Source organism: Falco punctatus (assembly GCF_963210335.1).
Source record: "Falco punctatus genome assembly, chromosome: 2".
Lineage (NCBI taxonomy): Eukaryota > Metazoa > Chordata > Aves > Falconiformes > Falconidae > Falco > Falco punctatus.
The window spans coordinates 94,217,610-94,232,083 of record NC_137581.1 but is presented as its reverse complement, the minus strand read 5'-3'; the positions used below and the strand labels follow the sequence as shown (position 1 = coordinate 94,232,083).

Here is a 14,474-nt window from a genome sequence, read left to right as displayed (position 1 = left end):
CTTCTGCCAACATCAACTTTTCATACACTGTAAAAACAAACAATGGTGAAAAAAGAAGAATATTCACCCCATCACCAGAAGTCAAAGACATCGAAGGCCTTACCACACCACTGTGCAGCACAGCACGAACAAAGCAGAGGCATCAGGGTATCCAGGCACTATACTGGAGAAGAATTTGGGAAACCATTTTAGCAGCTCCCAGTGGATCCTGTCTGAAAAATGCCTTGGAAAACAAGTAGCACAGCTGTAACATAAGAGACTTTGAAACTAGTGTTCTGTAGTTGTGATGACAAAACAACCTAATGCAAAATGCTTCTTTTCAAAAAGCTTTACTGCATTTTTTTGATAAAAACCCATGTTCACAGTTCACCATCCCCACAAAGACAGCGCGAAGATGAACTCTTAAATGGCGTCATCTACACATAAAGAAAAAATAGGCACATCATCTAGCTCATGTAAAAGAATACCATAAGCAAGGAACTCCAAGCCCTCAAACTTACAGAGCTTCCATGGTTTGAGATTAAAACTCTGTTGCACTCTCGCTTTTTCCTGAATTTCTCACACAAGCACGCAAAAGGCAATGTCTTTAAAGCCCAAAGGACTTGGATTTAATACTGTAACCCCAAGCAGTCCGATTTTGTAACTATTTCACATGCTCATGATGGGAAGAGCATTCAGTACAGTTATGCACACAATAGTTACCTTTTCACCTCCCATTCTGTGCTCACATAGTCCCGGCTTTCTGGAGATGCACTAATGCAAGACCCTGTCAGCCATCGGCAAGCTCTGCAGTGGGCACTGCATCCCTGACAGAGTCCCACCAATGCCTGTGGTGCATGTTAGCCAAGCCCTTATTTTCTCTACAGAGATGAGGGATCTCATCTAAACAGATACTACTCCAGCAGACATTACTGAGCTCATGGGAATGGCAGGGGAATGAACAGCATGGAAGGGAAAGATTTAGCAAAGCCAACTACTACTGGAGTTAATAATCCTTCCCTAATTCAAATCAGGCTCCTCTAAAGCAGTTTAGGTTCACATTAGTTACAACGCAGGTGTTTTCTTGGCATAAGCCAAAGAGGTTCACACCAGAACCGCAGCAACCACTTGGGAGGCAGGAAGCTGCCGTGCTTATCCTATGACTATCATGACCGGAATTAATTAGTATGTGGCGCTGCACATTTCCTTAAATCATCTCCAGTGCATACATTCCTGGTCTCACATCCAGGGTCACCACAGCTACTAGGGAAACGAAGGTGGTGGTGAAGCTTGCTGGCACCGCTGCCTTCCCTCTTCCATGTACCTCCGCAGGGGTACAGCTGCCAGGGCTAACATCTGGGAAGGTATTTTGTTGTGCAAACTTCTGTTGTGCATGCTACAGGTAAGCCCACACACAGCTTCAGGAAAAGAGACATCAGGAGACAAAGCTCCCAAGCAAAGCTGGAAATGAAGAAGTCTATATGCTAGTGCAAGAGAGAGTGAGTTAATAGCCAATTTAAGGTCATGTAAACAGGGGGAAGTTTAGGTTACTATATGAACCTCGATAGGAAAGAGGCTACACAGCCCAGACAGAACACTGCCAGACGTTCACACTGAGCAACTTTTGCCCTATTGCATACAGGGGCATTCAGATGCAAAGCGACATAGTCCACAGGGCTTATCATAAATGAAGCGTATGTCAGCAGCATACACAAACACAAGGAAGAGCCTTTCATGCAATGTTACTGTTACATCTGAAAAAAAGTCTTTCCCGTTGCATTCCACAACAAAAAAACAAACAAAAACCAGACACTAGGGAAAAAAAGAAAGCTTGCCTTGTTTCACACTAAGCCCGACAAGGCCATACAAGCACCATCCTCAAAACCCCTTTCGGAAAGCATCACAGCTGCCCAAGCTGTGCTTTATACTTCATCCTGCAGCCACAAAAGCCCCTGATCACGCTGGTCTCCCACACAAGGGCCACTGGCAGTGGGTACACAGCTAGGGGCAGCTGTAATCCTGCTCTCCGCCACTCAAGTTTCATGTTTTTTACCATTAATTTCAGTGCTTAAGAGAAACACAGCTGTCTTGGCAGGTCACGCTCAAGGAAGAAAGGCGGTTTCTGAGATAATAAGTGCAAAAGCTCCTTAAAAGCCATGATGACCTAGGGGAAGGATTTTAAATTAACTGCCAGTATCTTCTAGCAGGAAGCACTGGTACAGTACATCCTGAGTGCTGCGGGAGGCCTGGGATGCAGGCTGGCACCAGGGTGCTCTTCCCTGCTGTCCTCTTCAGGTCAAAGTGGGGCATGCAGCAGCTGCCAAGCCTGACAGCCCTGAGCATCACAGCTCCAGCCATGTCTGCCCCCAAAGAGTGAAGGCTCCTGCTCATCACTATGGAAGTCATCCCAGTACCCAAGAGCAAAAGCCTGAATGCCTCTGGGACCACGCATAGCAGCCCAGGATCACATCAGTTTTGGGATACTGCTGTGATGTTGGTGATTTAGCCTGACACAAGAAAATTATTTACTTGCAATTTTAATAGTAAATTCAACACGGCCAAGTGTAAGGCCCTGCACCTGGATCGGGCAGTTATTAGCACAAATACAGGGCGAGCAATGAGTGAATTTAAAGCAGCCCTCTAGAGAAGGACTTGGAGGTGCTGGTGGATGAAAATCCAAGTATGACCCAGCAACGTGTGCTTGCAGCCCAGAAAGCTAACCATATCCTGGGCTGCATCAAAAGAAGCATAACCAGCAGGTTGAGGGAGGCTATTCTGCCCACCTATTCCGCTCTGGTGAGATCCCACGTAAACTACTGCATCCAGCTCCGCAGTCCTCAGTACAAGACATGGACCTGCTAGAGTGGGTCCAGAGGACAGTAACAAAGATGATCAGGGGGCTGGAACACCTCTCCTACGAAGACAGATTGAGAAAGCTGGGCTTGTTCAGCCTGGAGAAGAGAAGGCTCTGGGAAGACCTTCTAGCAGCCTTCCAGTCAGGAAGAAGAGGCTTGCAGAAGAGATGGGGAGGGACTTCTTATCAGGGAGCGTAGCAATAGGACAAGGGGTAATTTATTTTTTTTTAAATTGTTTTAAACTGAAAGATGTTAGATTTAGATTAGGTATTAGGAGGAAATTTGTTACTGTGAATGTGGCAAGACACTGGAACAGGTTGCCCAGAGAAGTCACAGATGCTCCCTCCCTGGAAGTGTTCTAGGCCAGGCTGGATGAGGTTTTGAGCAACCTGGTCTAGCAGAAGGTGTCCCATGGCAGGGGAGTTGTAACTAGATGATCTTTAAGGTCCCGTCAACCCAAACCATTTTATGATTCTATGATTTATCTTCTGTGAGAGGAGAAGAAAGGAGACAAAATATCTCTCTCTAGATATCTAATAACCAGATGCAAATGCAAAGCACAAGTGTTGGAGCAATGAAACATATGCAATGAAAAGCTTGACATATTTTCTGAGTAAGGCAATAGAAAACACTTTATTTACAAGGTACAGGAGCTAACATAAGGAACGTTTCACACATGCGAAAGAAGACAGACTAGTGACCATGTGGGAAGTGGGCACAGCAGTCACGCTCGCAATTACGCATGGAAGGAAAAAGGCATGCTTCCCTCCTACTAATCTTACCATGCTCTTCCCTAAAAACCAGAGGGTAAAGGATGAAGTATTTTAAGAAGAATTACAGTAGAGAACTGTACAGGGAACCTACGAAAGCATGGCATTTTTTGAATCCATAAACCTACCTTATACTATGAGAAAGAGGAAGAAATGCTTTGGGAACTCCTGTTTTGGCTACGTAGCTACTTCTCCCCTTCTGCATCTTCTTATGAAGTCCATGTAAGACTCTCCTCAGGAGTCCTGCAGAGACCAATTTAGCATGCCAGAAGAATAACTAATGAACAGAGATACCACCTGACCCAGTAGCTGATAGAGTTTCTTTTGTGTGGTTTTTTTTTTGGTTTTGGTTTTTAACAAAAACTCCGGTATTGTTTCCATTCTTATCCCTCAGTTAAATTCTAACAAACACATTGCAAACAAGAAATATTCTTGCTTCTCTAACCCATCTGAACAGAATTCGTTCTAAGACAGTACGTAAGCTTCAGAAAGTAAGACTTCCATCCTACAGCCAGCATACTAACCAATTTGGCAAGCGCCTCTACATGCACAAAATAGCAACGCCATCTAATATCAACTGATCAAGCATGAAAACAGAATATTTTCATCAACTAAACAAGGGGAAGAAGTAGCTAGTGCTGACTGCACCTATGCTGGTGTTTTCCTGGATTTTTTCTTTGCATGTTCTTACAAGAACAGAAGAAAGATGCAGTGTGCAGTAATTAACAGTTATACATCAGGTTTTAACAGCAGCTGGGACCTTCCCATTAGCCTCCACAACAACATTTAATATTCCACGTGTGCTGTGCCCTTCTGTTATTGTGGAAACAGTCAAGCCTCCAACTTCCCTCCAGTAAAGCACTTAATTTTGCTTTAAGAGAGTGCCTCCTGTCTTTCTGTTTATTTTAAAGCTGTTCCTTCCAAAGTCCTCACCGTTTTCTATCTCTAGGAGGGGCACATCACGTACTCTGAAACAGATAAAAGTTAGTAGCTATCACAGACAGACATCATGTATGGAAAACACACCAGCACATGCCCAGCGCACCACTGGATGGTGTCACAGCCGTGCTCCTCTACCATGCATATGCAAAACTGGCACTTGCTCTTGACCATCATTTGAGGGAGAAAGCCTTCAGTGGAGGATCAAATGACAACAGGAACAAGGTGGACAGGAAACTACCTACCCCCACATAAACACGCTGCCCACAAACCCTGGTATAAAACAGCCTAGAGGGAGGGAAGGATGAGGGTCGATCATGGAGTCCAGCACTTCTTCTCCACAAGGATGATGGAAAGTGCCTATACCATGCCGGGGCACAATGGGGAGCTGACTGTAATGGGGAAAACATTCAGCAGTTTTTATGACGACAGCCATGGGAAACCTAAGAAAATCCAGAAATAAAGTTTTACAGGAAAATAAAATCATTTTAATGAAATTTGCAGACTTTGTAAGGCTAAAATCATTTGAGTCTTGACTCACACTGCTGCCTCATTTGTGTTTTGTTTCAGTTCCACCCACTTGCCGAATACTTACCTTCAGTCTGCCACAGCTACTTTAAATGAGCATTTTCAGGAAGGTTTTTTACTCCTTCCTGGTTCTTTTCTGCCTCCCTGAGGTTTCCACTGAGGAATAAGAGGAATTTAATATATGGTAGTTCGCAACAATTTCTCAAACACAGTATTGTAAGCATATTAGTGGCAGATAAGATGAAAACCCCCAAAGAATTTCAGATGTAGGTTAATGATTAAACATCTATTATATGCTTCTCATAACTATTTTTCTCCACAAACTTGAGCTATTTTCAAACTGTTTAAAAATAATTTAAAGGAAAGGACTAAAAATTACAGGCTATAAAAAACGAAATTACTTAACTGGCTACTTTTCAGTCCCTGTAATTATTTCTTTAAGGTTCCAGACATCATATGAAATGGGGGATTTTCATCAGACAATTAACAAGCACGAAAAATTGGCCGTTTAATTTCAGTAGAGAATGGGAGAAACACCTATGAAGTGAACATATACACTGCAGGAGGAAAATAATTACTAACACAGGCTAGATCAGTCCCACATAGCAATAGCAAAGCCCCCTCTGCATTGCACTTCTTGTATTTGCTTACATAAAACTCCGGCCCGATGAAATAGCTATCAGCTTTCATACCCAATAACTTCAATGGCTGAGAAGCAGGCAGTAATAGGTGATGCACTAGATCCTGTTAATTCCCCTGACATGGTATGACATGTATCTCAGAGATTTCAATGCTTCTGTACCAGCACCCATCACAGAACCTAAGCAGATGTTGCATGAAGTGTTACTGTTTGTTAGACCTTGCAAGTCATGGGCTCTTGACAGATGTGCTGGAGCACATCCCTGTGCTTGTGCTGAAAGTTCTCAGCTGCAAATACTCCCACTAGTCATTTCTCTTTCCTCTTGACTTTTTTTTTTTTGTAATACATGCCTAAGCAGCTCAAGAAAAGCATTTAATTTCCCACAAGGGAAGTTGCATGTGGCAAACTTGCTTTCAGCTGTGTGCCTAACAAATACAACAACTCATTTTAAACTTTTGTTTGGGGAAGTGCATAACATTTATCTCAACACAGTTCTGGAAACAAAAGCCTAAGTTTACACACAAACAGCAATCATTCAAAACCTTCCAAAAGTTATTCCTTCAAAAAGATCCCCACAAACAAGATACAAACACAACCAGGAAGAAAATGAAAACTACTTTAGTAGACAAGTTAGGAAGATGTACTGAAGATCCAGCCAGAGCTCTGCGCTAATTCAGACTTGCAGGGTGTTTGTCAGCACGGTGTGTGCCCAGGACTTCATTCCAGCTAATCCTAACAGAGGTTCCCATAACCTAGAACTTAAGAAGCTTTAAAAAGATGTTTTAAGTTTATGAAAGTACTCTCTTATGTCATGAAACACTTGAGTGCTGTCAGAAAGCAAAACACATATAAACCCCAAAAGTTTTAAATAAATTAAAAAAATAATAATCAGTGGGAAATCTCTCTTGAAGAGATATTAATACAAAACAGCAGTTGCTTTCCTGAGCAGGGTCACAAATGGTGCAAGCAGGAAACTGCAGGCAACCAATGCTCATCTTCACCCACCAGCTTCACTGATGTGCACTTAACATGAGAACTGAAAAGCCTCAATGAATCTGCTAGCATGCAAGCTGACAAAATCATAAGACTAAATGGTAAAGCAAAAATCAGACATCAAAGTCCCAGTTAGCTGTGCCTTGCTGGCAGCACAAGGGAGTCAGATTCCTCCTCAGTTAGCCAGCAGCAGCAGGCTCCACGGCTCCAGCTCGCCAAAACCACCAAGTCCAAATGCGTGTTTCCAATATTAAGAAAATCAGTGCACTACTCAGAATGTAATCCTACTCTGGCTGGACTCCCATCATTTACTCTGGTTTTTGAATCTCCCAACCTGCTGCATTGTTAACACAGTGTCCTTTCTGCCTGCCAGTCCACAAACCACACCTGGAAGGCAAGCCAGCTGCTTCCTTACTCCAGAGCCACTAACAGAGCAAGCTTTGCCCTGTTTGCCTTCAGTGTGCTCTCTGATTTATGTATGGTTTAGACCAGGGCAATTCTTATATTTTCATTGGCATTGAAGGAATGTATACAAAGACAGAGTTTGAGGCTGCAATATGCCATGATTTCTCTGTGCTCTTAATAAACTGTTTAAAAACTCCACAAAGTTATGGAGGCTGCATCTTATGTTGGATACTCCCAGTCAGTTCATAACTTCAAGAAGTCCAGTCATCTTCATGACCCAGGTCCCAGCTGTCTTTGAACCACAGTCCTTTTCAACATTCTTCCCTCCAGGGCAAAGAAAAAAAAGAAAAAAAGCCAACCAAAAAATCCCACCACCATACACTAAGTACAAACTCATTCCTGAAAGTCATTTTTGGTACATATAACTTTAACCTAAAATTTCCAAATGTCACATGCACTTAACTCTGAAAGCATAAAACAAACACACACAAAACTGATGTACAGCAACACACTGAGGTTTGTACCACTCAATAGCCCTGTTGTCAGGTACATCTTTCTATTAATGAAACATAAGCTCCATTCACATTTTGAAATTGCTGCTAGTTGAATAGCTCCAAAACCAGGGAGAACAAAAGATGTTGAATACTCATAGTTCTTTGTGTTGCTTGTAAATGTTTTCCAAGCCACAACACCACATGCAAACTTTTGAGTCTAAAACCCAAGAGACAAATAATTATGGAGAGAGAGACTGCCAAAGCAGCAAGACAGAGCAGTAACAGAAAGTAACGAACAGCTGAGGACTAAGTGGTACATGCAATGCTATCTATTTTTTGCACCGAATGGTGAAATCTCCTCCACTGTTCACTGTGTTTACAGCGGAGGGGTCACAGGGAATTTGGACAGGCACAGCACCTGAGCTATCAGCAGTTCACACCTGCCTGCAGAAGAAAAGTTGAGATAGGGTCAGGAGACATGGATTGCTCCTCTGGTACTGTCATGCTGAGTTTGTGTCCTTCGGGCCACAGGTGACATTGCATATGCCCTGGAAGAAGCCACCTTACAAGATGGACAAGAGTCACCATGGCTCTGTTTCACCCTTTGCCCACTGTGGGTACTGACCTGGTAAGCCTCCTAGCAAGTTTCTGCATCTGTACAGAGCCTCACAGGCTCAGCTGAGACCCATTACTAAAGTATTAAAATACAATCATCTTTGATGTCCCACATGGAGACTAAACTGTCTTTCCTTACTTTGCTCACCACAATTCAAACCCAGAGGCACCCATATCCAAATGGATTTTAAGGAACCAGCCAGAAGCACAGAAGGGATTTTGATTTCCCTGGACGGCTCAAACCAATCCAGCCGCAAGCACACTGAAACAAACCCTGGAGAATGACCCCCATAAACATGCCACCACACACCCCACTAGACCAGCACCACGGCAAGATACCATGACCTCCACGGGGAGCAAGCCTTGACCTCCACACCCCAAGGTAAAAAGCACCTATGCTAAAAGAACATTATAAGCAAATGCATACATCCTCTGCAGTGTTAACACTGTGGTGCCACAAAGGATCGAAATTTTTTGCAGGTGGACCTGTGGGAAAGCTGCTCCCACGGCTCAGCGCAAGCTGTCAGCCCCCCAGCAGGGACAGCCTGAGGAGCTGCACAGAGAAGCAAGGTGATGTACTGCTCCGGCAGGTGCGGGGGACACATTCAAGGGAACCAGGTGCATGTGTGTCTGAGGAGGGGTGAAGGGCACACACTGCCAGGCTACCGTCAATAAGAAGAAAAATCCAGGAATTTTTGGTGGGAAGAACACCCATCATATGGAGCGTGGCAATGTAACAACCCACAGCACCTCCCTCAGCAAATGCTTTATCCCAGTGAAATTTCACTGAATACAATGCTCTCACACTTCCAGAAAGATAGGAAACCATTTACATCCAAATACCATCAGCGGAAGTACAATACACGCAGTGATTCTGCATCAGGCTGTACCAGCTGTGTATCTCGGGGAAAACAAAATCCTCACTTACACGAATGTGCACCCACTCAGGGATAACACGATGCTGCTGCACAAGGAATAAAAAAAAGATACTAAGAAGTGGGCTTCACTAGGTTTATTTTCAATTTCTTTTAACCTTATCCTGAAATGGACTTTGGACTTATTTTTTAGAGTTATGTTAATGTCATTAACATTAGATATTAGTAAATATTGCTCAGAGAAGTTGCGGATGCCCCGTCCTTGGAAGTGTTCAAGGTCAGGCTGGATGGGGCTTTCTGCAAGTGAAAAAATGTCCCTGCCCATGGCAGGGGGGCTGGACTAGATGATCTTTAGAGGTCCCTTCCAACCAAAACCATTCTATGACTAGATACCATTAATCTTGAAAAACAAAGGCTAAAGAAAAAATACTGTATACAAAAATGACGCTTGCAACATGATGACTGCTGGAACACCACCACATGGAAGCAAACTTGAAAAAAACAACACCTGACTTGAGAAAAATAATTGATGTCCTTTAAACACTGAAAGTGACCCACAGATTTAAATTGGTTTAAGAAATTCTAGAAACACTCTGAAAAGACAGATAATCAAGCACTGCCACAGTTCAGCCCTCCCAGGGATGTAATCTGTAATCCAGTATGTTCTTCTGAAATGTAACATTTCAAGATCTATCAGACATATCATAATTCACACATGGGACAGCAGATTTCCTATATTACTGAACCACATGTTTTGAAATAGAGCAAGAGGGATAATCTGTAAATATGATGAAAACACAAATCGTTTAGGATACTGGGAAATATCTGAAATGCATGACATATTTTCTCCTCCGCCTCCTTCTTGGACAAGAAGGATTACAGTGAAAAGACAAGATTAAATACTTTTTAATAGCCTAAGCAGGTGTTGTGGAGATAGAGGAAGGGCAGCAGTATAAAATTTTGTATTTCGCAGGTTTTAAAAAAGGTAAACTTAATATTAGTTTCTTTTTTTATAGGAATGAGGTTAAATATGTTTAAGAGGTGCAAGATTTGACAGAATATGGAATACACCACTTGGCTACTGAAATCCAGCCACCCTTAATGACCAATACTAATCAGATTTTACTATTACTGTGGCACAAAAAAGATTTCACCTCCTGCCTGAACAAAGTGTATAGCTGAATAGAAAGAAAAAGGACTGATTCTCTTTCAAGATTTGCCCCCAGCTGTTTATAAGAAGAAAGCCTGGTTTAGGGAATATTTGAACCTACTTTGGACACGTTTCACATAAAAGCAAGGACTTTTTCTATGGGTGGTAGAAGCCTATAAGGTGGGACTCCTGAGGTTACTACCTACAAGGAAGGGATGGTTCGTTCTGGGATGCAGAAGCAAGTACTGCTGGGGGAGCTGTATATACTGCAGAAGGCACGAAGGACAGGGGATGGCCCCGGTGTAGCACAGCATGATGCCCCTGGGAACTCCTGGGTTTGCAGGCTCTGCAAGGCAGCAGTTCCTGCACAGCGACTGCAGAGAGATGGGACGCAAACCCATATGAAGACAGGCATCATTTTGCCCCTTGTTTGCACAGTGTGTTCTCCACAGTATCTCTTTTTTTTAAAAAAAACAACCAACCAAACTATAATACACTCACTCTGCTCCAACCACTTTTCTTATTTGAAAGCAACAGTTTGGGGAGTACAAAGAAGCAAAGGTGTGGAATTATGAAAACACACAGTTACTAAGAAATGACACTGTAGCATACTTTAAAACTTCTAGGAACAAAAACCTTTTGTATGTTTTGTTTATTTTGCAAAATAACAGCCCCCTCCCTACCTCCTAGACGAGACATTACAATTGGGAGAGTGTGTGCCACGATGTGAGACACCAGCGCATGGGTCTTCTCACACAAGATGCACAAAGCACTGCACTGATTTTTACTGATGACCCTTCAGCTGATGCAAACTCTAACTGGCATTGAACACAATGCGCCCGACTTTCAGAAGGTCTGAGGGAGCCAAAAGCCCAATGAACATCAATGGCTGTGGCGAACTCTCAGCACCTTTGAAAATAAAATAATAATTATTATTGTTATTATCAGCCTCAGCAAGTCAATCCTACACAAAAGTTTTTTCTGCGAGCAAGGACAACTCAAATGGTCCTAATGAGAACCAGTCAAATACACCCTTGCCATTGGATCAGGAAGCTCGACAGAGCACTGGGGCTTCAAACAAGTCCTGGTTAGATGGTCTCATCAGCCTCAGCCTACGTAACAGCAAGGCAGCAGTTATAGAATGGTATAAACAGAACATTGTATTCATGATGGACTGGATCCCCAGCTGACAAAGCCTTTTTTTGTGGCTTCTTTCTGAAGTATTTTTGAAGTATTTCATCTGAAATTTGTGCTAGAAGTCCCCTCTCCTGGCTGACCACACTGACATTACCCAGTCAGGCACAGCTTGATACAATAACATTTCTCAGCAAAGAAGTTGACAGACCTTGGAGTTTTGCATTGTTATCATCACTACGAGCAAAACGTTCAAGAAATGTGTGCTTCTCTCCACAGCACTTTTGCCAACTGTTACATTCAGGACAAGACATTCCATACGGACATAAAACACACATTTCACACACTGTTGCAGATCTATAACCTCCAAGACTATAACAAAGATTTGCTTCTCTTCAAGATGTATCATTCATAAAGATTTAAAACAACTTTCTGATTTCAAATCTCTAGCAGTTTAATTTACTGAAGAAAAATCAATTTCACAGACTTAGCAGCAAAGAAGAACAATTTCAGATGCATTATTGAACAAATTTTATTTCCCCCTCAAATAAGATGCTGTAATCCAATGAATACACTTCTCTTAATAAGACACTTGGAAACATTCCTTTCTCTCTTTCCCTCTTCCATCGCGATTCCAACATTTATTTGACATCAAACCATGGCAGAAAAGTGTATGTTAAGAGAAGGATACTAAGACATAGACACAGGAGAGGCTGTCAACTCCACAGTTTTTTTTAATATCAGAAGTTCATGTAGGGAAAGCATAGTCTAAGAAGTGAGTTATCAGAAGATGCATGCAAAAAAATAAGCTTTTTGGTGCTGATAATACAGCTGATTTGTTTCGGCCTTCAGAGCTGCAGCGACAGCATGAATCAGTACCTTAACACGCATTGAGAGGGGTGCTGGAAACAAAAACTTAGCAAAAATATTGTAATACTACAGGAGTCTGATCTTCACTAAGCTAGGGAACAAATCAGTTAATAAGCATTTAGAAATTACAGAATTAGGTGATGCGAATTAATTTAACAAAGTAGCAACCATGGGAATTCTGTCAGCTTCCTTTAGCTTTGGCTGAGCAATTAATTTTTTTTTCTTCTTAATTAAAACCAGAGACAGTGCCAGCATCAGCATGTGCATATTAACAGACACGCACTGATAGCTCTCTGCTCTAGCAGCTGCAACCTCTAAGCAATAATACACCACTGGCAAACTGGACCAAAGATACAGCTGTATTTTTTCTTTTAATTTTTTTTTTCCAAGCCTCCCAACTTTCATTACTGCTTAATTAATTTGGATCTAATGCTGGCTGAAAGGAAAGCTCGCAGGAAGCAGCCCATGCTGAAGGCCCACGCCAAAAGGATGCGAACGCCGACCGCGCGCGTTGGGTACGGAGCGACCCATGTGCGCGGCCAACCCTCCCCGAGCCAGGCCCCGCTCCCGCGCTCACGCCAGCGCCACCCGCCACCCTCCCGGTAAGCCAGGGGACAGATGGCACCACGTTCCATCGACGCCCAATTCCCTCCACCGCACGGACCCCAAGCTACAAGAGAGTGAAGGGCACCACGTCCCCCCAGCAGCCCACGGGACTCCCCAGCGCTCGCACCCAAAGGCATCGTGCCCGTCACACGGACACACTCGACACTTCCCAGCTTGGAGAGGCACGCCGTCCCCTCTCCCCCCGCGCCGGGCTGCTCCTCCTCTCCCGAGCCACACTTCACCCCCTGGCAAAACGGCCCCACAGCCCAGGGGACGCGGGTTCGGCGCCGAGGGACCGAGCGGGACCCTCCGCCCCGCCTTACCCCGAGGGGAAGCCGGGGCGAAAGCCCGTCACCCCCCAGCGCCGGGCGGCGGCTCCAAGCCCCGGGGGGAGACCCGGGGCCGCCCGCGCTCCCCGCGGCGCTTCGGCCCGGCCCGTGGGGCCGCCCCTGCCCGCGGCGTGCGGCACAGCCCCCCGGCCGCACCGCTTCCTCAGCTTCAGCGGGACCCGGGCAGAACACACGCTGCGGGCCGGCTGCGAACAACCGCATGCAACAAACTACAGCTCCAGCTCCGCGACTCTGCAGTACTATTATCAATAATAAATTACTTTTAAAGAAAGGGAGCGCTCTGCAACTAGCGGAGTCCCGTCGCCCGGGCCCCTCTCCCCGCCGGCCGGGAGCCCCCGCGCCCGCCCCCGCTCCCGCCGAGTTTCTGTGGCGGCGGCCCGGCCCGAGCGGGGCGAGGGGCGCGGAGGGGCGGCCGCGGCTCAACAGGCTGCTGCCCCCCGCCCCGCCGCGCGGGAACAGGCCGGGCCGGAGCCGCCGCGACCCCCGGAGCTGCCCCGCACCTGCCCCCGCTCCCACCCTCCCCGCAGCCGCGGCTGCCTCTTGAGCGGGGGCTTCCCCCGCAGCCCGGCTGGCTTACCCATGGCTGGCTCTCGTCGCCCGGGCGGCGCGGGGGGCGCGGGGCAGGGTCTGGCTCTGCCGTGCCTCGCCGGGCCGCGCCGGGCTGGGCTGGGTGGGAGGCGCGGCGGCGGCGGCTCGCGCACTGGCGGGCTCCGCTCGCCTCCGGCGGCTGCGGCGCGACGAGAGGGGCGGGGACGGCCCCGCCTGCCTGCACCGCCCGAGGGGCGCCCGGCCCGGCTCGGCCCGCCCTGCCCGGCCCGGCCCGGCCCGCCGCGGGGCAGGGGTGCCGGAGCGCCGCCCCGCGGCCTGGCGGGGACACCCCCGGCGGCGGGCAGCCGCGCCGCCCTCGCCCGCCTCCACCCCGCCGCGGGGCTGGGGTTGCCGCCTCCGGCCGGGCCCCGGGGCCGCGGCGTCCCTAAGAGCCGCGCTTGGTTTTTCACGTGGGCCCCTGTTCTCCCCCAGTGTCCTGTCGTTCGCCCTCAGCGGGCTTCCGTGAGGAAGCGCCCGGCCGGGCAGGCCCCCTGCCCCTCTCCGCCTCAGGTGCTCCCGGGGCAACGCGGCCAAGGGCACCCTCGCCCTCCAGAGGCGCCTGCTTTGTAACGTTTCTCTGTGGCAGTGGCAAGGGCGCTGTGCGCCCAAACACAACGTCGTTTCAGTAGTATCTACATTGCTGCTCTGCGGTGTGGTTCTCCTCACAGCCTCCTCTGAACTAC

General features: G+C 46.4%; 1 protein-coding gene across 2 annotated transcripts in view; it reads right to left on the bottom strand.

Annotated features, from left to right (window-relative positions):
- GPM6B (glycoprotein M6B) overlaps positions 1 to 14,135 on the bottom strand; it is a 112,065-nt gene extending 97,930 nt beyond the window's left edge. Inside the window, exon 1 of one of the 2 annotated variants that reach the window (XM_080375707.1) lies at positions 13,781 to 14,135. In XM_080375707.1, the coding sequence (XP_080231833.1) occupies positions 13,781 to 13,784 (4 nt within the window). In that variant the 5' untranslated portion in view covers positions 13,785 to 14,135. The remainder of the gene's footprint in view (positions 1 to 13,780) is intronic. The other variant, XM_080375711.1, reaches the window with a different exon arrangement.
- Between the last annotated feature and the right edge of the window lie 339 nt (positions 14,136 to 14,474).